The sequence below is a fragment of the Accipiter gentilis genome, chromosome 23 (genome assembly GCF_929443795.1).
Source record: "Accipiter gentilis chromosome 23, bAccGen1.1, whole genome shotgun sequence".
Classification (NCBI taxonomy): domain Eukaryota; kingdom Metazoa; phylum Chordata; class Aves; order Accipitriformes; family Accipitridae; genus Astur; species Astur gentilis.
The window spans coordinates 24930095-24954428 of NC_064902.1; the positions used below are offsets into that span (position 1 = coordinate 24930095).

A 24334-nucleotide genomic window follows, 5' to 3' on the forward strand; every position below is an offset into this window, starting at 1 on the left:
AGGGGCAGTCCAGGAGTTTTAAGAACAGCAGGAACCTGGATTGCAGTGGAGTATGTGTTGCTCTGTGCTACCTCCTGCCTGGAAGAGCATTTGGCCCAAATCTCAGGGTTTTCAGAGAGCAGCAGAAGCATTCAGAAATGAGATTTGTGTGAAAAGCAAGAATTCTGGTAAAAGCGAAAAGAGCTATGGGCAGGGACAGAGGTGTGGAGCATACTTATACAGCAAAATGCTGGTGCAACTGCAGATATGTAAGCCCAAGTTTTTCTAAGTTTGTCTACATGGCATAATGAAGACAGGTTATCTATTCTAGCTTCAGCCAAAATTGGCCAGACACCAAGAGAAGTCAGCATGTGCTAGTATGGACCAAGTTTCTTTATAAAGTAAGTATGGCAGTCCATTTATCAGCTCTGTTACAGGCTAGACTACTTAAAATCCTATCTTCTTTTTGGTGGGCAGAAAAGCTCAGAGAATTTCAGTAGAAATGCTTAATATACATATTCGTTACTTTCAAATTACAGTAAATTAGCTCAGGTTCCCAAGACTTCATACTGCTTCCAACAGTCAAGGAGTTAGGATACCAAAATACAGAGAAGATGTTCCTTGAAATTTGTTCTGCTATTCCTGAGTGTCAAGATTAATTTAAAAATGGGCTCAAGCATGCATTTGGTTACGTTAAAAATCAATGTGACTTAAACCCTTGAGCCCATTATTATTTTTCCCCTTCCAACTATGTTTCTTGTTTTGTTTTTAAACAGGATATGTCCAACCACAATTCAGCAGAGAGACAGAGGGATAGAGAGGGAGAAACAGCAAGACACACCGCAGAGCAGGAAGAAAACCACTGACCTTACCTAGCAGTAAGACATACTAATGCTGCAAGGCATTTTCTTGAAGCTATAATAGCGAGTGTAGCTATCAATGTATAGGTGGGTGACGTGGCCCCATTATTCCCTGCTAAAAAAATACTTTAATGTTATTTATAGGTTAAAAGGAAGAAAAGAAAAAGTCCTATATCTGAATGTCACTGCACTCCCACAATGCAGCTAGGGATCATGTGGGACCCATGTAAGACCTTTTCTGTTTCAAAGTTCTGGGCTGCTTCAATTGGCTGCATCAATGCAAAGCGCAGTATTGAAGTGGATTTGCCTGTTTATGGATTACAGCAGACAGTCATTCAAAAGTCACTTAGCATAAATATTCCCTTCAAAGAGAAGACTGCTTTAGAAGTTAGGTGGCAAAGAAGGTATAGACAAAGAACACTGGAGAATATGTGTTTAACAGTCAAGGTACTGCTGCACAAAAGCAGTTTAACACAAACTGTCAGGTCATTTTGTTTCTTTACCCTTGGAAATGGGAAGGGGGGGTAGATATTGTCTGAATGTTATGAATACAAAGTCTTGCTAAGACTGTCTGCGCTACAGTTACATTAGCTTGCAATTCCACCAGTGTGTGAAAAGAAGTGCAGCCAATATGGAGCTTCTTAGCTGGATATGGTTTGGAGAAAAGAGAAGCAGCAGCAGCAGGGGAATATGCATCTCCCACAGTGGGGTCAGTTGGTCTCGGAGGTAGCAAAACTGAAGCACAACAATTTAAAGCCATCTGCTCAAGGTCATTAAGACAGAGAGGTACAGAACCTGTGAGCTGAGATTCTGCAATTCATAGCTTCAACTGAATCTGTGACTGCCCAAAGACTCTAATCACTGACCTACTCCAACATCCCTGTGGTAGTTTCAGTTTGCTCAGGAGATTTTAATAGGTTAACGTCTGTTGGCAGACATCATACTTGACTATATAATGTCTGCCCACATCATATTTCTGCTACATGCCTACTGACTTCTTTATCAAGCCATTTCTTTCACTTTCCCTCCTATTCTGCAACTGCACCTGATTGCAGTGCTGGTTGTAACATCCAGTTATCCATTGTCCCCTGATGAAGCCAGGGTGGTTCCTTCACCTGTGGACTACAGGGCTTCTGATCATTAAGAATGCCCACAGAACTCCTTATTGAAATTAAGATTTCCAAAAGTATCACCAAGAAAAACAAAAAGAAAAGCCTCTGCCAGTTTCTAAATCAAAACAGAAGAGGAAATATACACACAGAAAATTACCATGCACAGAGAGTATTAGCCATTCTGCATCTTTATTAGATGCATCCAATTAAAACATGCTTAATGTATTTAATTTTCCATTTCCATGTAAACCAAATCAGCTTATGGTGTTGGACGACCTCTCTGGTTTCTAATACCTTTTCATACCTTTTTTTGTACAAGTCTAAGCAGTGCCTAGGTTGTAACAGACTTCCAGTCCCCTGTGAACTGGGCCTGTTTGGAGTAAGTGACCTGAAAGGTAAAAAGGGTTGTGATTTTTCAGCAATTGCTTGAACGATAAGAGATCCAGTCAGCATGTTTAATACAGCACAGAATAAGACTCTCAATACAATATCACCTCCCAAGGATTATAAACTGTCAAAATGTATAGGAAATTTTCTTTCTAGCTTTAAAAGGAGAGTTTAAATGTGTTTACATTATTTCTTATGGAAAACTGTGTGGATCTGAAGGATCACTGTATTCTACATACCTTTATAAAAACCCCACTCTACTAAGAATTGGTATCTCTCAGTAAGAAACTGGGTTAAAGCTTCTAATGCTAAAGAGACCAGCATTTCAATTTCCTCCTGTCTGACTGAAGCAGAATACTCAATAATTCATAGCTTGCTCTGATCAAGCTCCAGCACAGGTGCAGCACAGTCAAACCTCAGGGAAGCTACCTGCAACATGCCTGATCATCATAGGGGTAACATGCATAAAAGATGTGCAATGCCTGCTTCTACAGGTTTTTTATTGATAACAATGCTACACTGCAAAAGGAGCTCTGCTTTGAAAAGTCCCTTGCATTATGAGTCCAGCAGTTTCAGAAAAAAGCAGAGGGGGAGGAAGAGATGTGGGTGTTAAGAGGAAAAGTGACTGACAACTATGAAAACATAACTGCATGATAGACCCACACTGCCTCTTACCAGGAGGTAATTGATTAAGCAGAACACACCAGAAGTTTGCTGTAGCCAGTCCCGCAATACGTTCATAAACAGCAATTATTTCAAGAACAGAGGTTTTTTCTTCCCTCTCCTTTGTGCCAGTAAGGTGGATCTGAAGAGAGCCCTACTCATGAAGAAGTGGCAAAAGCACCTTTCAGTCTCCTCCACAACAGTCAGCAGAACTGGAAGACACTGTGCCATGCAAACCTCCCTCGGAAAATTAACTACCAAAGTATTTGTCATCAGTTGGTTTACTGTATACTCCCAAACCAGAATACAACCACCATCACAGCCAAAGCACAAAACTCAGTAACACAAATCAACTCCAGAAATGGAAATAGAAAATTCTTCAGAAAATGAGCCTAAGAACAGGGAATTTTACCTAACGTGTGAAATCACTGTCTAGAAACATCTTCATTCCTGGTCTTGTTTGGAATTTTGCAGCTCATTACTAAGTGTGGGAGCTTATCTGCTGCATCACAGATTTGAAAGAGAAAGGAATCTAATGGTAACTAACTTAGGACCAACACCAGAGGGACATGAAGAAGACACCTCTCTTCTGCCTATCTTAGCAGAAGAAACTCTTCCCCATCAATATATTGCCTGAATTGTATCCAAGATATCAACAGGATTTTAATTCCTATACCACTGGTCCAGAAACGACTCAAAGATGACTTTTGCTGAGCTCTCTCAATGCAGTTGGACACTTTTTTCTCACTGCCTTGATAAAATAGAGGGTGCTGAATCAGCAGCTTTTGATCCAATGCTAGAAAGCCCTCTATCAGGGTGGGGTCAGAGTCAGTGTGTGTCATAGTCTCATCTGCCTGCTTCTAGATTTAGAAAGTATTGGTGTATTTGGACAAAAATTTTAAGCAAATGTGAATTGAGATGCTTTTGTAAAACCCATCTATCCAGCTGATTATTTGGAAGGAAAAGAACAAGCAACAGAAGACCATATTTACTCACCACAATTAGAAGAGTGACGGCAGCATCCATAAGTATATCTAAGACAATTTTTCTAGGATAATTAATGGCAAAAAGATTAGAAACACTGTTTTCTAGTCCTGAACAATACAAGACAGGTCATTTGTTAATAGTCCCAACTTTAAGACAACATACTATTGGGTTGCAAAGAGATTACAGAGTACTCTGTATTTAACATGGTAACTTCCCCTCTGAGGAACCAGTTCTCTGAGCATCCCAGATACAAGCAAGAGTAGCAAAACTCATTCCCCACCACCAAGAATACTTACCATGCTTGAATACATTTCACAGAACTAAAGAAACAAAGACTAGAGCCACCTACTGATGCATTAGCCCTCAGTTAATTAGCACCTTGCTAAACCACCAAAAAAACCTAATGGCAAAACCTCAGTGAAAGCTACTTGGCTTTTCAGGTGTAGAGGGGATTGGACCATGCAACAGCAGTGAGCAGCCTGCAAGAGCTGAAGCTGGAAGCATTTAACTGACCAGCCCTAAACCCCTATGCTTGAGATGAGACACACACAGCACGCTGAACCCAAAGCCTCACCTGGCAGAGTTCTTAAGTGGGTTGGGTTAATGTTCAGGAAGCAATGACAACCAATTAATTCACAGGCAAAGCATGACACCAAGGGTCTAGTCATCATTTGATCTCTAAAACAAAATGTACCCCACTGTTACTTCTTTATCAAATGCTTATATAAAGAAGTGTACATTTAAAAATAAATTTGATCTTTTTTTTAAGCATTCCCCTAAACAGATGGTTTTATACTCCTCCTCTGAACCTTGCTATTGTAGAACTACTGTCAGTGAGCCTGAAACCCAATTGCTTTTAATTTACGGTAGCTGTTATATGGCAGTTTTAACCTACATTTTCATTCTCTCCCTAAAAGACTGGGTACATCATGCCTTAGCTTGGATGATGTCTGCACACTGAACAATCAGAAGCATGGCATCACTTGTCAGGCACAAGAGAGCACTGCTGCCCTGCTGCAAGGGGCACTTCCAGTCAAATTCATTTTGAATACTGCTCCCTGACTGGGGATATTTGAACTTTAGATTTGGTTTTTAAAGAGGCATTTGCTAATGACACCAACAGCCTACTTTTTGATTTCAAAGAGATGAGAGAACAGATACAGAAAGGCTGCTTTGTTAACTAAAAGCAACAGTATAGCTGTAACTGTTCAGAAAAGAAACTAACAGTGAGGAGGAACTGTGTTCACGTTAATGATCTTCTACCCACTGCCACATGCATTGAGCCCCTGAAGGTGTCTGCACAAATAAGAATCCCCACAATGCAGAACCAGACAAAATCAGGAAACCCAGCAGCCTCTTCCCTGCCAGCTGGTGATGTGGGAACGCCACGCTCAGCTGCTCGCATCCCAAACCGTGGAGCCTCTGCCCGTCGGGTGTTCTACTAGTTCATGTACAACTCATCTGCACTGGAATACATGGAGGTTTCCACCTTGTTTGAGGGATTGTAGCATTTTTCAAAAGTGATGTTTAGTAATAGAAATACATTAATGGTCTTCCTGGAGATCCCACCTTTAGGCGGAGTGTCAAAATAACTTTACAAGGCCTCTCACTAATGCTGCTTCATTGCAGTGATGTTGGCTGGCAAGAGACCAGCTCTTCAATTTTCTGCCTGGCAAACAAGTACCACTGTGGCTGCTACCTGCAGCAAGTCTTCTGCACCAGTGTAGATGGACAAACGTAGAAAATGAAGTTAATGTGTAGTGGATTGCAAGTCTAGATTTTTGTTGAAATAACTACTGTCTTTCTCCAAATGCTATCCCCAGATTGTTAAACTGTGCTCTGAAAGTGCTCCATCTCACTGGCCTGCACCTTTTACAGAAAAAAAGTAAGGTTTACGAAAAGAAGTTCATCCTCCATTAATATGTGAAAAATACATCTACTTGCAGGGATTCTATTCTGCATATTACCTGGATTTATGAGAAATGTGGAATTCCTGTAGATAACTACTACATTCAGTATTGCAAGTTACCACGCAGTTTTTTTTCAAACCCCATACTAATCTAATCCCGGTAAACAATGCCTAGGGTTTTCTCTTAATGACTGCTAGAGCTTTAATTACACTGCCTAGAGGCTGTGTATGGTTGGTTGCAACATACTGTGATAGTTTAAGTATATGACACAGGTCAAACTGCCAATCTAAATGATGAGCTGCCTCTGAAATCTGCAAGATACCACAGACCCAAAAATGATTAAGAAACCTTGGAATTCCTTCCACGTCTGGTTTAATACTGAACCTCAGCTATCCAAGGTTCAACTCTGGAATGCAATCATTGTCTTTTTGAGCAATGAGTTAGCCAGCGTTGTAACTGCAGAACCACCTTGGATGTGAGAAGTCCTCCACTGATGGTCACACACCCCCATGTCTCCCACACTCTGCACCCCTCCCTTTGCAGCACTGAAGTCATCAGCACGCATCAAAAGGGTACTCCACAGCCAACACTTCTGACCCAGGTATGTGTGAACTGCCTGTTTGCTACTGACACTTGGTACTCACAAACGGGTTTTCAATTAGCAGCCCAGACACTGAAGGTTGCATAGAGAGCACCATTTCACCAGGCAAATATTTATATATCCATTTATGAAAAATACAAGAATAGCAAAGTTAAAGTTGATCAATAGTGCATTTCTCAAGTGTCAAGAAAGCATTCAAAGCCTCGACATTTCAGGCCCAGCAACAAATCATAGTTACAACAGTCTTTCAAATGTGTGCTGCTTACTATTAAAATGCTAGAATAAAATGGCTTGAATGATACTACAGAACCAGGAGGCCTTTTTCATCCGGCTTGTTATTATTTTTAAATTCTTCACTTATGTGCAAAAGGTTCAAAAGTCTTTGCTCTTTGGTAGCAGTTTTGGTAGTCAAATCTGGATAGCTAGATGAAAGGTACATCAAAGGGTATGAAAAACAGTATTCAGCTGAGTAATGTGCCAGTTGCTCAAACTTATGATATATATAGAAAATATGTATCTGCTGGTTACAGATGGTGTCTGAGGTACATCTGATTAGCTAGAGATGTAACAGTATGAAATGGCAGGAGTAGTTGGAACTCAGACTCCTCTTTTGCAGAATTACCCATGTGTTCAAAAGAAGCTGTATTCCCTTAGCACAGCAGGGATCAAGATGTACATTTTCACTGTGGCATCAGCGACATTCTAGGCTGGGACACCTACCTCACTCCAAAAGCAAGACAGGTGAAAGAACACGCATAAAGACTTTCATTTGTCCAGTGAGAAATTTGTTCCTCACTACTGATCAGCTAAATTGTCTGGATGAATCCACAACCTTTTCTACCTGTTCAGTGGACTATCTAATTTTTGAAATGTCTCATTTTGAGTGCTTAAGATCTCATGTTTTATGCAATCATTTATTTCTGGCAGTCTATGTACAAACATTGTTCTCTCTTCAGCTCCATTATGGTACAAAAAGGATAATTTTACATAACGTGTGGAGGCTATAGCATACCTCTGAACTTCTGTAGCTGGTACTAAACAGCATTTTAGGGAAAAAGAAAAAAAATTAAATTCCAAATTAAATGAACTCATACGTAAATCAATAAAAAGACTGAAGGATGGAACAGATCAAGTTATCAGAGTATTGCCAATACATTACCTTAACTAAGCAACTATTTTATTCAGAACCCTAATATTGAAAGCACTAAACAAACGCAAGAAGAGCTGCAAATCTGACAAGTATTTAAATTTATAGCACTTTGTCCTGCCACATAATAACGATGACTAAGACATAATTTCCCTACTCAATTCCAGGACTCTGAGTCTCCACACCTCTGCAATACACTATTATTTTTGAGATTAATGGGCCTGATCCCAAGATATGCCCAACTCCTACTGAAATTAATGCTTTGTGCATAAGAAGCAGAGGAATGCCTCTCCTCCTTTTTTTGGGGGTGGGGGGTGGTGGGGGGTGGTGGTCTAGCATAAAGAGAAAGGCAACCTACATTTCACTGAAAGAAAGAACACACACCAGCTAAAACCTTATCTTTAAATAGAGAAAGTTGTTAGAAACTTTAGTCTCAGTCCAAAACAGTAGTCCCAAATACTGAAGACCTGTGGGCAACAGCTCTGCACTAATATTTCACATGCTTTGCAATCCAGCCTCCAGTGAAACACCTCCTCCACACCAACTTGAAGCTCTTCGTTTCCTCTGCTCCTATTGTCCTGCTGCCAATGTCATCAGGCTGAAATAATTTATTTCTGACAATAGAAATATTTCTTTCCCCTGTAAGCTTTTGTTCACCACCAACAGGATTCTGGGTCCTTCCACATTGATGGTGTAGGCAGTGGGTTTCAGCGCACCCCCAAGACAAACATGCTTGACCAAGCAAAAAAATGTGCCTGCATAAAGGCTATCCCATGCTAATTTAAGCACTCCTTCAAATTTAATTTTCCTTGGGAGTAGTTAGTGATTCTAGAATTGAAACTTTTACTAGTTGTGGATTTTCCAAACATGACATCAGTACTCATGGGCTTCTGAGAGTTAAGCAAGACAATGATGTATGCAGATAACATGGAGAAAATATTTTCCTGCAGTTCAGTGTTTACCAACAGCACTCAAGAAAATAACAACAAAAAAACCCTTGTAGTAAAACTTTACAGTTTGCATTCTTGTGATCTTGGACTCCATTCTTGCTGAGCATGTGCCCTTTGAATGGCCTATCAAATGGCCTACACCAAGTCAAATTATAGCATTATAATGTGTTGCTGAAACATTTTATTACTCTGATTTCAAATCTAAATACAATTTTCTTTTTTTTTATGCATACTAAAATTTTCATAGCAGTTCTTTGAAGGATTAGAACCTTGCTTCATTTCCTTAGCAATTTTTCCTGTCTATATTAAATAGTCTCAAAGCTCACAACTCAAGAAAGGAATGTTTTCCAAGCTGAATTCCCTATTCAAGTATCAGTTGATGTCAGTGGTATCCAAACTGCATCTTAAGTTAGAACCCCCCCCCACCTTGCTCCTCTAGTTTTCCTTTCAGAGTCTATCAAAGTGTCCTTGAACTTAGACTACATTTTCAAATGAATTAATTTTTGTCTTCAAAAGATGGGCTATTCAGACACACTGCCTCCAGAGTGAGTAGTCTGAACTGCACATAAAACTTCATTTATTGTATACTAACAAAAACTTCCATTGATTTAAAGTTTATTTAACATCACTGTGGACCGAGTTAATTTGATGGGATTGGCCCCAATTTCCTCTTGTCATGAATTTTGCAAGGAGGCTAGTTTTAGAACCTGGAAGACCTGTTTAAGGATGGTACGGAAAGAATCAGTCCAAACACAAGAAAGGCTAAATTGCAAGCATGCAGCACTGGGAATAATATTTTACTTATTGTAACATCCAAATCAGGCATTGAAAAAACAAATATTTTCTAAGACACAAAAGATATGAAACCACATTTAAAAACAATAAACAAAAAGCAGGCAAGAAACTTCACTTGCAAGGTTCTGCTAATTCGTAATTGCCGTGGACCATGCTTGTCCTCTTCTCTTAATTAAGAGCTAACACACTGTATGGCTGTGAACTTTTACACGAAATAACAGGTCATCCAGTATCTACAGTATATGCAAAAAGGTGGTGTCCTGTGTCCTTGTGAACCCCAGAGGGCCAAGGGGGTACGAGTGACAGCTACAGTGGTTTCAGTAGTCAGGGAAAGAGCCTGTCCTCTCATCCCTTAGTATTCCAGAAACCCAAACCACCCCCCAAGAAGCACGGACACTTGTCATGAGAGAGCCCAGCGCAGGGGGGCCGCAGAGGAGCGTGCATCGGCGCGTGCCGTGGCGGCACATGGGTCAGCGCTGTGCTTCGGTCCGGCGCGCACAGCCTGCCCGCTGCGCCATCCGTTTGCTTTTCCCACATATGCTTTACTGAGTAAGGGGTCTGTCTGCGAAGAGACAAGAGAGGCTGCTGTGGAGAAGAATTTCATTTTTTTTAGCCAAACTGCGATGGAGACAGATGCTACGACAGATTTATTGAGCCCGCCAGTCCCACAGCAACGTTGCGGCAGTCTCAGACTGCTGAGTGCCGCCATACCATCCGCAGCGCAGTGGGCTCTCGGAACAAAGAAACATCCCCATCCTCTTACTAACAACAGCATTTTGTGGGCTTGGAGAGGGGTTACTTTTGCATTCTGGACGCCCTTTGGATTGTCAAACCGAATGGAAGCTCTGCCCTATCATTTACACTGAGCTATGACAGCTTTTGACCATTTCTCCCTGCAAACGCCTCAGCTGCTAACCCGCTTAGGACTGCCAGCATCAATGTATTTTCTTGCACAGACCTGGTGATCAGTGATTTCTGTGGATGCCCAAGGTGGCACGGGCACAGCCACTGTGGGCCTCGCCCCGGCAGACAAGCCGGCAGCACAGAGCTCGGCCGCGCTGGCCATGCCACGGGCTGGCACCTCCCCAGCCCTCGGCTGCCCACGGCAGAGCTGCTGCTGCTGCCTGCGCCCCAGGAGCAGCGATGATCAGGGGGCACCAGCCCTACCTACAGCAGGGGGTGGGAGATGGACTGTGCAATTGTGGGCTTTTTATAACCACAAGGCACCAGGCACACGATGTCAAGGCAAGGGGCGGAGGGAAATAAAAGTCTGGAGTCAAAACCACACCATGAGCACCTTTCTCTTCTTGAAACAAAGACTGTGTTTACCTTGAGGGAAGTTGGAATAACAGCCCCAAAGGCAGAAGTCAGTTTAATGGAGAGAACTCATGGAGGAGCCCTACTACCTGTCAATTTATCTTAAATATAATCCCAAATACGAAATTCGTGGTGTGAAAAGACACTCTAGAACTTTTATTATTCAAGACAGGTGCTTATGTGCCCTCCATGGAAGCATATTATGATGCAGTTACAGTCTGGTAGGAACAGGACTGCAACAGTCAACGCACGTTAGGAGAAGACACAGCCACCTCCGAGGGATGCCTTTGGGAAAACTGAGCAGATCTGACCATCAGAACAGGCAAATCCCATCTTTGAACAACCAAAATCCTCTGAATGGAACCTCTGCCATCCTTCTCTCTGCTCACCAACCACAAGTGTTTAGAATTATTCTGAAGGCCACTGTCACATCCTTTGTCAAGACAGGGAGTCCCAAACTGAGTGTCGTGTAAATGTTGAAAACTATCTTGAGTTCTCTTGCTCCCATTATTTCATTTCCCCTAAACTTCTGAGGCCTTCCTCTAGCGTAAAAGCTTTTCTATCCTTTCTGAAGAGGCTCTAGTGAACATACGTATTTTTATCATTGACTGTCACATCCAGAATGGAAAGATTTGCAAAGTGAGAGCAAACTCCTCTGCCTTTGAAGAAACACTGGCTGAGGAGGAAGCCAGCTGGTTTATTACAGGGAATTGAGGGGAGAGGGGCAAATACTACACAAGCCAAAATCTCTACAAAGGACCCCTAAAGGTAACTAATACAGAGGAAAGATGCCAACACTTGTAATAATTCCTTTGATCACTGCTGGTAGGAAATTCCAATTGTTATTGCTGTCCGGCCCCATGTAAGCACCTATTAAAAAGTATGATGATATTCTGCAAACTGCCACAAGCTGTGGAATTTCATTATTAAAAGGAAAGATGCATTTATGTAAGCTGCATTCCACCTTTAGTCTGTGTTTACATCCTTTAACATGGTAAGTCTATTTGGCAATGTGCCATCACACACAACTCACCAGACCCCCAGCTGGCATGTATACAGCTAATTCTTTGGATTATTAGCAATGTTTTCTCACAAAGAGAAGTCCCTAGTCCTACCTCTAATATCTCTGCAGGTGTAGGCTCACATACCCTGTTAATTACCAATGTGGGAAGATGCTTCAAATCTGGTTTACTTCTGCACTGTCATGGCATTTGTGAAGCTGTTACACTGAGACAGGACAAACTCCTCATGAAACCTGTTACTCCTACTTCTTAAAACACAGTGCCAGAAGCTCATTTTCCTTTTGCAAGATGAAGGCGATACCTCTGTAACATTTTCCCATACATTCCTCCAAGCAAGATGATGCAGTGGAAGCTCATTTGCTTCTTGAGGGATCCATCTTGCCTAGAAAAGTTCACGGTATTTCTAATCACTGCCAATACTCATCCAACACCAGTACGGCCAGCAATGCTTGGAGACCTATTTACATTCCACCATCTCTCAGCTTTGTTTAGACAAACCTTTTGCCCAGCAAACCTTACAAAGTATCCATGCAGGAACAGCTTCAAAACTAACTAATGTGAGGAGTAACACACTGAGATGCTCCAGTTGGCTTGTCTACAACAGGGCATTCAAAACAGCCGACAGAAGCAAACCCACCTTTCCATTAGAAGCAACAGGAAATTTCTGAGTAACTGCCCTTGCACTGACAGTGATAAGCTAATCCCGTACTTGACCCAAAGGAGTGCATCTACAGGAGTTACGGTAACATATACCAGGGACAGACTTGCAGCACACCAGAAAGTCTGTTGTGAAGGTGAGCAACGTTTCATCGGTTCCCCCAAGCAGCAAGATGCTTTGAGCTGCATCACATGTACCACAAGAAAAAGGTTCCCTAAAGGTAACCTAAAGGTAACCTACCATTGAGCAGCTGATGTGGTAATGTGTGTGTCCTTCTACCTCTGAAGTTCCCATTCAAATCATCCAGCCAGCTTTGCTCAGCCATGGATACAATGATGTTACTTCAATTCTGTGAGCAGCGCAGAATTTGAAGAGCCGCAGGAAGACTGTTTGCCTGCTGCTCTACTAAACATGAGAATAGGGTTGAAACGTGTCAGATTTCCAAACCCTCCTTTTCCTTCTGACTGTCCCCCACTATTAACTGTAGCCAAGCTATATTAGATATCAGCTTTATGAACAGTTTTACTGAGAACTCACAGAGAGGGATTATTTTATATATTTTAATAGTGAACAGATGCACTCTGAACATAGCCAGGACTTTTGATGCTATATATCATAAAAATCAAGTAGGCCAAACAGTTCTTGAATCCCAAACAAGCACCAGCATCATGATTCTGCACAGGAATGTCTCTAGGTGACAGTTTAAGGAGCACAGTCTTAAGGAGTTAATTGCTTTAATATTATGTATTAGTCCATATCTGTTCATAGTAAACTTAGATTGCTAAAAATGTTACTTTACACTACATTCATCTTTACCAAACAATTTCTATCTGTGGATAGAGACTCCCATTAATGATCCTATACCCACAAAAATACAAGGTCAGCAACATAAAGAATAAAGGAAACGATCCATCAACACTGGGTAAAACAGAACTGAAGAAGAGCAACCTACTTGGGGTATGGACATCAGGTTCCAGGTCTTATCTGCCTGAGACCAAACCTGATGGAAGAGACAAGTGACCCAGAGGAAGCCGAGAAGGCACTGCAGGAAAAAGCTTTACCTGTATCAATGACAAGGAGCACAGACGATGCTATCAGCACAATAGCCCACTCACCCGCTAGCAGGCTAGCAAGAACTTTTTGTAGCTCAAGTAAAAGTATTCCCAGGCTATTTCAGCATAATCCACTGAAGTTCCTCTCCCATAAATAAAGTCAATTAGTGTCAACACAGAGACAGTTCAGATGCTAATAAACCCATACAGTACTTAAGAGCAAAATAGTCCAGCCCAAAATTTTTAACATTTAACATGCTGGTTAAATGAACCGAATATCAACGCAGTTCACAAAAAAATGCCTTTTTTGGCATTTTCTTTCTTTATATTGAACCTGTCCTTTTCTAATCAAAGCTTCAGCCATATATGAAAGCACTATTTGGCTCCCCTGAATCTCTTCTGGGAGAACAGAACCTTTAAAAGAAAGGGTATACATTTTAACTTAGAAAAACTTTCTCAAACACAGTTCAATTTATCTCCATTATTTTCCTTTAATAAACCCAGCTAAAACATCTGGACAAAGTCAAGCTGAGCAAAAGTTGGATACGGTTTTGTACCATCACTCCAAGAGTGAGGGAATTCCCCAACTAAACATAACACATCAGCAACAGCACTTCTTGAGGTCTTGGGTGACAGTAATTGCAGGCCCTCCAAGGATTTCCAAACAGTGCAAGATGGACAGTGGTTTCAACCAAAACACTTGGAAAACACTTTGGATACTTGGGGGTGCGGGGGGTGTGGTGCGGCAGGGAACAAAGTGAACAATCTGAGTTTGGCCTGGGGAAGACATTTGTTGAATCAATCCAAAAAAACCATCAAATATTTTGCCTTTAAGTCTTAACAGTAAAGGTGCAATAATTTATGACTCAAATTTTTAACAGTTACAGACATTTAAGTTAGCAAACTAACACAGAATCCAAGTAGTAACCCACAAATACTAAATAGTTATTTGATATATATGAAATAAGAAGCAACACTTGAAGACGAGTCTGTGTAAAACTTTCTGAAATTCCTGATACAAATGGGTTATCAAATGCAAACATTTCATAAATTAGTATATGGTTAAGTGCTTATACAGCTCTTCCTAGAACAGTATTTCAAAATTTCACAGCCATTATGTAAATAAGAGAAAGGCATTAACCCCCATTCATAGAAGGAAGACAGAGACTGAGAGAGCTTAAAGGATTTGATCAAAGCCATGCAGTGCAAATAGCCATGTTGGAAAGGGAAACCAGGTATTTGAGGCTAAACCGTCTATCACAAAGCCATATTTTTTTCTTCCTGCATGATGAAGTCCCGCATTTTCTTTGCTCAAGTTTTATACGCACTGGTGGCAGCGTTTTTCAGTTTGCTGCTCTCAAATCTGCACAGTCACATTCTATTTGAAGCCTCCACCGTTAAATATGGTTACAAACTGGAATTTTGACCTTGCAGCTGCATAACACAGGCACACCATTTAATAATGTCCTATCTCACCCAAGAAGTGAATACATCCTGGGAGCAGGTGCTCCAGGCCCTACACAGATGTTTGCCAACTTTGAAGTCTAAGTCAGCAACCATGAAAGAATCAAGATTTTTGCACAAGAAACTATTAATAAAGGACTGCTTCATTTTATATAGTCTGGCAGTCATTGAGTTTTGACTGATAAATATATTAGCAAAATTCTATGTCTTTTCTATCATTTCCCTCCAGTAGATGACAGAGTGCTTTGTAACACCATTTGCTATGCCTTTACCCCCACCCCCCCAAAGACTCAAACACAAAGGGACTTCCCAATCCCATTCTAAAGAGCAGTGAGGAGACAGGGAGATGAAGTTCCCATCCTACATCCAAACCTAGATAAACACAATCCGTTCTGATTGTTGCTTTGTACGACTACACTTTTTACTTTGGTAAATACAGACCAAGCTCTCATTTTTCCTTCAGTTCACGATACTGTAAAAGTTGTGCATCTTTTACAATTAAAACAAAGAAGTTAAGAAGCTATCAAGGCTAGACAATTGTTTAAAGTAGGCTTGCCGCAACCAGAGCTAATTCAGTGAAAGACACAATTGTGTCAGACAACACAAAAAATGGAGAGAAGACTAGGAAAACAAATTGGAAACAGTTCTCCTATAGTAAAAAAACCAAAAAGTCAGCATAAACATTTTTCCAAATCACCCTGCCCACCACGATAAACAAGAACTAAAATAGAGTTATCCAAAGGAGTTCATTGAAAGCTATTTTGGCTGCCCCTTATAAACAGAGCTTAGACAGGAAGTTCATTACTAACTAGATCGAGTCTCTTTTGAGGGGAAGATTAAACACCGTAGTGCCTGTGGAAACTTCTACTGCTTGCAGGCACAGCTCTTGACATGGAACAAGGTAAACTGTTAAAAGATGCAAGTATCATTTATTCAGACCCCCCTAAAAATGGCCACATCAGTTTCTTTAAGATTAAGAGATACTAAAATAATCACAAATAAATAAGAAAGACACCAACTTACTGCAAAGCAATAGCTTTTCCCAAGGCAGTCTGCAAGATGTGAATTCTGACCTATTTTAAATGCTGATTACAGCATTTTAAAATTTTGATGAATGCACTTTAAAACCTTTACAAACACACACACACGGGGGGGGGGGAGGGGGAGCTTAAACGTAAAGTGAAAATTAAGCTTGCTATTTAAGTGTCCAATTAATACTGTAATTCCTATGCCCAGAACCAAGTCTGCTCAACGGGAATGGTTAGATGCAAGAACGAGGCTGTGCTGGCAGCTCTGTAGAAGCGCTCTTACCTGTAGCGCACTATGCAGCCTCACTTTTATTCATGGATTGATTTTTTCCAAATGTTTTTCAAACTACATGCATCAGACTGATTCAGTGACAAAACTGCAACGCTACATGGACTAACTACTCCCTCCTCTAAAGCGGCTTCTTGAAATAAACGTGAACACTTGTAATTATTAAACTGCAAAACCTGTTCACAGCAACTCCTTTGTTCTTAAATACTGTATTAACAGCAAGCGCTGCTGAGCGCTTCAAAGAGAGCAGGGCAAGCTTTCCTCCTGGTTTTGCAGGTGTGTCGCTGGGACCATTCGCGGTCCCGACTACTAAAGACATTCTAGCCGGTAAATAAAGCACACGTTTAAGTAACCGCCTCGGGCAGCTATCTTGGACACCCACAGGTCGGCACAGCTGTTAGTTCTGCTCCCCCTTTTCACCCCCCCCCCCCTTCTTTCAGTCCCAAGATCGAACCGAGCAAGGAAGCCTCAGGCTCCCCAAAAGCCTACCCGATAATCGCAGCGTTCGAGGAACAACACCTGCACCCGCTAACAGTCTGCCTCAAGCCACCAAAAAACCCCAGAGCAAACGGAACCCCTTTGTGTCTCCGGGAGGCAAGAACAAAAGAGGGAGCTGCCTCCGCCGCGGGGACTCGCCCACCTCGGGCGAGCAGCGGTTTCGCCGATAAACCCAACGACGCGGCGGCGGGCGCGGCCGCAGAGGTGACCCACCTTAGAGAGCTGCCTCCTGAGGCTGAAGCGCTGGACCATGGTCTGCCTCGGTCCTCGGACAAAGCGGTCCGCAGCGGGGCATGGAGGGCGCAGGGCGGCAGCCGGCTGCAGTCAGCTGAGGTAGCGCATCCCGGGGCCGCCGGCAGGCACGGCCGGGCCCCCCCCGTCCTAAAACTCGAGGCTCTCCCTTGTCCGGGGGCGCCCCGGGGAGGGCAGGGCAGGCGAAGGTAGGGCGAAGGCAGGGCAGGGGCAGGGCGCTCCCCGCCTGGCCGCTGCGGGGGGGGGGGGGGGGGGGAGGGGGGGGGCGGGCACCGGCACCCCGCCCCAGCCCGGCCCCGCAGCCCCCCGGAGCGGCCGCCGGGAAGGCCCGGCCCCGCGGGGAGTCGGTCGAACGCTGCCCCCGCCCCCGCCGGCCGGAGCCGCGCCCCCTCCCGCCCCCCCCCCCCGAGCAGACCCAGTCCCCCGCCCGGCCCGCGGTGTGGGGGGAGGACTGCGGGCAGCGACCGGCCGAGCCCGGCGCCGGGGCCCGGAGTTCCCGGGCAGGCACGGGACACCGCGCCCGCCCCGCCCGCCGCTCCCGCAGCAGGCCCGCCCCGCTCGGCAAAGGCCGTGCCGCGGCCGGGGAGCCAACGGCGGAGCGGGCCCCGGCCCTGCCGGCAGCCGGAGGAGGGACGCCGGGGCGGCCCGGTGCCCCCAGCGAAGGGCTACCCCCCCCGCCTCGCCGCCTTCTCCACCAGCGCGGCCTTTCCCCCTTCGGGACAAAAGGGCTCCCCTCGACACCCGCCCCGTACCCCGGCTCCGCGCTGAAGGGCAGAACCCTCCCGGCAGCTGCCGCAGCAAGGCTGGGCAGGCGCAGCTTGCCCCCGCTCCCCGTCCCCGGGGCGGCCGGCAGCAGGGACCCGCCGCCGCTTGTTAACAGAAACTTCACCCAGAAGAAGCAGGCGGCTGCAGCCCACCCGAGGCTGCCAGCCCAGGGCCCGGGAGGAACAAGCCCCAAGGCCGAGGTAGAGCAGACGCCGTGCATCAGAGAAGATTCACAGGAAAACATCACCGACGGGGGCAGCCGGGTAGTTGCCTTTGCCCTGTTATCACATGTGAGGTTTAATTCTTCTGTGGGAAGTAGCACAGAAGACCCTGTTGCCAGCAGTAGGAAATGCATTAAGAAAATATTTCTCTCTTCCCACCACCAGTATGCCATAAAGATCTATGGTGAAATAGTCAGGCACACACTTTCATTTCTTCAAATGACTTGGTGAGAGTGGCTTTTGAATCCTTAAATTGTTCTTTCTCCCCTTACAGTATTTGTGAGCGACAGACACAGTACCATCTTCATGCAGAAAAGGGGATTACTCCATCAGTTTGCTGTAATAGCTGCAGCAATGCTCTAAGGGGTTTCAAGAAACCAGCAGCAAGGACATGAGCATTTCCTATTTGTGCAATCCAGACAGAGGTCTGGATCTCAACTAATTGGCTCAGGCAGCTGCCAGGAAGTTCATAAAGGAGGAGGGAAACTGAAACCCCCAAACACCACAAGGAGCTCAAAATCTCTGGAAGTCAGTCAGTTTCTCATGTAGTACTGTCTCAGCATTTTCATTTTGGACTTCTTCGGATTTTATTTTCAAGCCCTTTTGTAACTGCCTCCTGCCTGCAATGTTGCTCTCATTTCTTTCTATTCCTCCAACGTGGAACCATGGCATGCTCCTGCCCTGGATGTCAAAATATAACCCTTCCACAAAAGAATTCTCACCCCAGCCCAAGCCTTTCTGGAATGCACTCACGGCAGGTGCTTTCCCACCACTATCAACCAAAGCAGTAACGCAATACTTAAAAACATCAACTACATTTGAACAAAAAATAATGATACGTTGAAGAGATACAAAATTCTATAGAACAAAAGCTAACAGGAATACTTTCCTATTCCATATTATATAAAATAAATAAATTTAAGAAGTTTGAAGACACATCCTGCATTCTCCATTGCTCCTCTTGCACAAAATAAAAAAAATGGCATAGAAGCCATTGCATATGCATTATATCTGGATTTAGGCACAATCCAGAGAGTCAGACACCTGAAAATTGATGGAGATTTTCTACAATTCTGTTTGAAAGAAGTAGGGAGGCTGGTTTCAAAGCATAATCCTGAATTCAGCAAGCATGAAACTTTGCAAATGCCACTGCTTGAGAATTCCAGTAAAATGTCACTTTCAGCTCCATAATTCTCAAATGCCCCTACTAGCCCTGTTTTACAGATGGAAAATTGGGGAAATTCAGGGGAAGGCCTGAATTCAGCTCTATGGCCTGTGCACATAGTTCACTGTTGTAATGACTGCAATCATTGCAGACATTGCAAACAGGTAGGCTAGGCATTCACTGACATGAACGGACTATCACTTAAATGTGACAGGTGACACAACTGTGCAGCAAGCAGTAGAAAAGAGCAATAGAAATGAGGTCATGAGACGAGCCAAGATGGTTGCACACACACCTACACAGTTTAATAGCATAAGACTTAAGTAAAAGACATACTGAGATTCTAGACTTGGTGTCTGTGTTAAAGTAGCATACTAGAAAAGGGTTTGGAGTTTAGATCACCAGATCTTACCCAAAGTACCCTTCTGTAAAATTTGCCCCCCCCAGAATACATTTTTCAGCCTCCTGCGTGGAGAAGGGTGCATCCTTCTGTAATGCACAGAACCAAAGTTCGAGAGCAAGGTTAGTCTTCCATTCAGTCACCATGTGAGAAGATACAAAACCTTTGTAAAAGTGATCACATGCCACACAAAAGGCTCAAGTTGGCAGACAGGCTTCATAAATACTAGGCGCAACTCTTGTAGCACTTCTCTTTGTCTTAGATTTTTGTTAATACTAATAGAATTCAGTGACTGACCTGCAGGCATATTTGTCCTGCAAGCAGATGATCATCATGCCTCTCAGTCCCTGTTTATCTTCACATGCAGGGTTCAATAGCAAGTTTGACTTTCATGACTAAGGTGATTCACATCTGATGAACACCCCATCAGCTGAGTTCTGTCTGGCATGGAAGACAACACAGCATAAAAAGTTGCATTGGAGTTGTTAAATGGTGAACACGGGTATAGTCCTGGACACTGCAGGAAAAAAGCAGCACGATCACCTTTCTAACAGCTTTCTTTTCATTCACACTGCTGGTGCCTTCCAGTATAAAGGGACACCGAGCGCTACCACATCTCAGCAGCTGATACAGCCCTTCCTCTGTTCAAAGGCAAAGCACACGTCCTTTATTTTCAGCACCACTGGTCTGCTGCTGCGATGTCGTGTAGTCTTCTGTACAGAGATGAGAGGAACGATGCATGCCTCCTTACAGTCTTTTGGTTTTGCATTATTTGACAGTCCTTAATGATAAAAAGCCTAAAAAAATCCATTGTCTGTACTAAAAGACTACCGATAGAGGCCAGACTCTCGTAGAGGATGCAAAAAACATTGTGCCTTCCTTTTTGCCCAGTACTTGCAATATTGGCTGCAGACACTGTGGAGTTGCTTTAATACTAGATTGACATTTTAACATGACAGATATAGACTTCAATTCCAGTTTTTCAGAAGCAATTACTCGAAATGAAGAAGAAACCACACCTCAGTGAACTTGAAATGCTATTCAGAAATTCCTTTCATGTTGGAGATAAAGTTATAGGCACGCTTTGCCCCTAATGTGTAGGCAAGTATTTTTCACTATGGAAAAGAGGAATTTGTTCATATGAATATCAAAACTTTTCCTCTACTTGATTGCTTCTCTGTTCTTTTTTCTGTGTCACAGTTTTAAAGCCACATAGATTACTCCTCCCCATATATATGTTATTTGACTTAAGACACCCAAAGAAGACATGTCACCAGTATGGATGTTGTTGTTGGATGGCACAGATTAAGCTAACCATCCGCCATGAAAGATTTCATATTTCAAGTCTAATTAAACAAAAGCTTACTGTTCAAACAGCATTCAGCTCATTTGCTCCAATCATCTACAACAGCAGCAGTTATTCAGTGCCAGCTACACAGCCTGATTTACTAGTAGAACTTAAACCTTAAATAGGCTGTCATTACGCAACTCAAAGAACACGGCATTAGATCAAAAAGTCTGCTTGGGATGGCAGAAGTACTCACAACCGACTATTACTACTTAACCCACAAGGCGCATTCTGCACCACCACCAGAACCACCATCTGACTGCTCTGTGAACATAGTGCTAACTTGTAATTGCAGTCTTTCTCTGTCCTGACTACATCTGTAATCTGTATTTTGCAGACCAATGCAAACCAGTATGTTTTCATGCTCAGCCACAAGAAAATTACTTTAATGAACATGTGGGTATTTTTCGCCTTAAAAAGGCAAATAAAATCAATGCATCAGGCAGTGATTTGCTGTGTTTCCTTTCACATGTTGGGCACATCATGAAACTTTAAAGCAGCAGGAAATGTAAAAGGATTTGATATTGCAAGAATAAAATAAAATTTGAAAAAAAAAATTTACAACTGCATCACTTTTGCAGACTCAGTCTGCATGATACAAACTTAGTCTAACCAGAGCCTGAGTACCCGTGATATAAATGCACACATTTGACTAGGGCATCGCATGTGCTGTGTACAGCTACAACCTAATAGCATCTATCTCAGCATCATACACTGCAGTGAACAGATCCACTGTAGTATTCTTTCACAGGAAAGTACTGGAAGTTTTCTGGGCTTATAGTGGAAAACTACAGAAAGGCACTGAATGACTACCACCAAACAAGTGACCTGACCTGTATGCTCACAACAAGATAGGGAGATTGCTCATCTGAGCGAAAGCAGAACACAACATCCTGAGGAGCGCCATGTACTTAACTCTCAGTAGATGTCTGAGCTGACAGAGAAGGCAAACGGGCAAGACCTGAACTTAACTGTATGTCAGACTCAAGACTGTCAATGTACCCTACACTGCCAAGTAGGTTCCAGCTGCTTCAGAACAGCTGCTGAAGTCAGGAAATGTCTGGTTTGATGCTGAACAACTCCAAAACTACATGCTTTTGTTTTCTTTCTGCAAATTTATCCATTCACTATTAAACGACTAGAGGCCCACGTATTTGTCTGCATCCTCAGCATTCATTCTGAAAACTTATACATCATGTACAATTTTTACAATACAACTCAAACACAGACACAGAATTGCAATATGAATCCAAAGGGACAGCTCCTTTTTGTATTACATTTAAATGGCTGTAGCATTGATCCTTCAGTACCTGAATAACATGAGTCTATGAGCAAAACTACTGGAATCAGGAACAGCTTCCAACTTTTGGGGCCAGAGCATGTCCCAGCTGAGTTTTGACTCCATATCAGGGCAAGGCTGGATTATCCAGCTGTTGTGGTTTAACCCCAGCCAGCAACTAAGCACCACACAAGCCACTTGCTCACTCCCCCCCTCCCCCCCCCCCCAAACAGGATAGGGAAGAGAACCAGGAAAAAAATTAACACTCATGGGTTGAGATAAGAACAGTTTAATAATTGAAATAAAATAAATAAAATATAATAATAATGAAAAATAAGATAACAAAAAGAGATAGAAATAAAACCCAAGAAAAACAAGTGATGCATAATGCAATTGCTCACCACTCACTGGCTAATGCCCAGCCAGTCCCCGAGCAGCAATCAGCCCCTTCTGCCCAACTCCCCCCAGTTTATATACTGAGCATTACATTCTACGGTATGGAATATCCCTTTGGCTAGTGTGGGCCAGCTGTCCTGGCCATGCTCCCTCCCAGCTTCTTCTACACCTGCTTGCTGGCAGAGCATGGGAAACTGAAAAATCCTTAACTTGGGATAAGCGCTACTTAGCAACAACTAAAACATCAGTGTGTTATCAACATTCTCATACTAAATCCAAAACACAGCACTGTACCAGCTACTGGGAAGAAAATTAACTCTGTCCCAGCCAAAACCAGGACACCAGCACTCTCCTCAGACCTTAGTTTTAATGGGAAGGAAGCCCTGGCACAATGGCCAAAAGATTCCCATGTTCCAGCTATGAAAATCAAGGGACCTGGATCCCGTGGCATGCTATGGCTATGGCGTGCACCCAGCTGTTAAAAGTCAATTTTGCACTGACTCCATACAAAATAACTCTCTGTGCTATGTACTGGGAAAGTACACTTCGCTGCCATGCATGGTTGCATAGACTTCTAGAAAAATGAAGGTGCCGTAGGCTGGAATATTTGCCTTGTTAAAGAAAAATGTTTTCAGCCTATTTTGAAAGTCATCAAATGACCTGGAGGCTAGAGATAGAGGAGACATTTGCAGCTGGACCATGAAGGGTTATGAGAAGGGTCAGTGTGGTTCCCTAAATAGAACTTGATGGGAAAGTTATGAAAAGATTAAACAGAGGTGTTTATTTTATAACCGTCATCCAAAAGTAACATCTATAGATGCATACTTCAGCACTGAAAACCCCAGCTGTGATATAAGAGCATTATTTGGTAGCATTCTGCCCTGTCAGTGGTAACTCAAGGGTTTCAAAAATGCAGAAATATGTTCTGTACAAAGGAAGTGTTCACTGCTAGAACTTGTACTCCTTTTCAAAGTGCTCATGTTTCTTCGAAATAGACAGACAGTATGTTACTCAGTTACCAGGCCTCAATTTTATAATGGCCATGTAGAGCCAACAGCAAAGGAAACCGATGGGACTGAGACACTAGAAAAACCTCCTCGTACTGGCAGACCACATACAAGATGCTCAGGGGATTCTGCACCTAGCAGCTGCATCATTCTCTCTGAACTGGGTCAGTACTTCTTGTTCTGCAGTTTGACTATATTCAGAAGCCTTGTGCACACCATTCAATTCCTACTGCAGGAAATCTATACCATTTTGAACACTCTGTCTGGAAAGCTGCCATACTTACTGCTGTTGAGACCACCAGGCTTGTCAGCGTTCCTGTCACAACATCCTCCCAGGGCTGAAAATAGCTTCTCCAAATAACTCTCTCTCCATCGTCTCCTGGTCTTTTTTGTGTGTTCAAAGATACACCGAGGATTTCTGTACTTCATTTGGGAGCCCAGTGACCAGTTGGACAGCTTGTGAAAGAAGCGCAGTCAAACAGTCAGTAACGCAGCATGGGAGACAAACTCCCACCGGGACCTTGTCAGAACAAAACGCTGGAACAAGGGCAGCCAGGGAAGGCTGGTCCATCCTGCCTTTTATCTGCTGCATCTAAACTTTCCTGTTTCCATGCTGCCTGACAGATACAGGCAGCTCTGGGTAATCACCCTCCCACTCTCAGGGGTCGGTGCCAAAAGTCCCAAAGACCACCCGGTACCTCGTCTGTCTAACACTTTGGACACATAGTGCCTCAGTTCATCCATGGACACCCAGATCTCTCTTCCCCATCAGGCCGCATGGC

The 24334-nt window shown here is 43.3% G+C and overlaps 1 protein-coding gene across 5 annotated transcripts in view; it reads right to left on the reverse strand.

The window, feature by feature from the left end:
* TMCC1 (transmembrane and coiled-coil domain family 1) overlaps positions 1 to 24334 on the reverse strand; it is a 121354-nt gene that overhangs the window by 53112 nt on the left and 43908 nt on the right. Inside the window, exon 1 of one of the 5 annotated variants that reach the window (XM_049826598.1) lies at positions 16933 to 17066. The exons of the other annotated variants lie outside the window; for them this stretch is intronic. Coding sequence (XP_049682555.1) covers positions 16933 to 16971 — 39 coding nt within the window. The 5' untranslated portion in view covers positions 16972 to 17066. Of the gene's footprint in view, positions 1 to 16932; positions 17067 to 24334 lie in introns of those variants that run through there. 5 annotated transcript variants of the gene reach the window in all.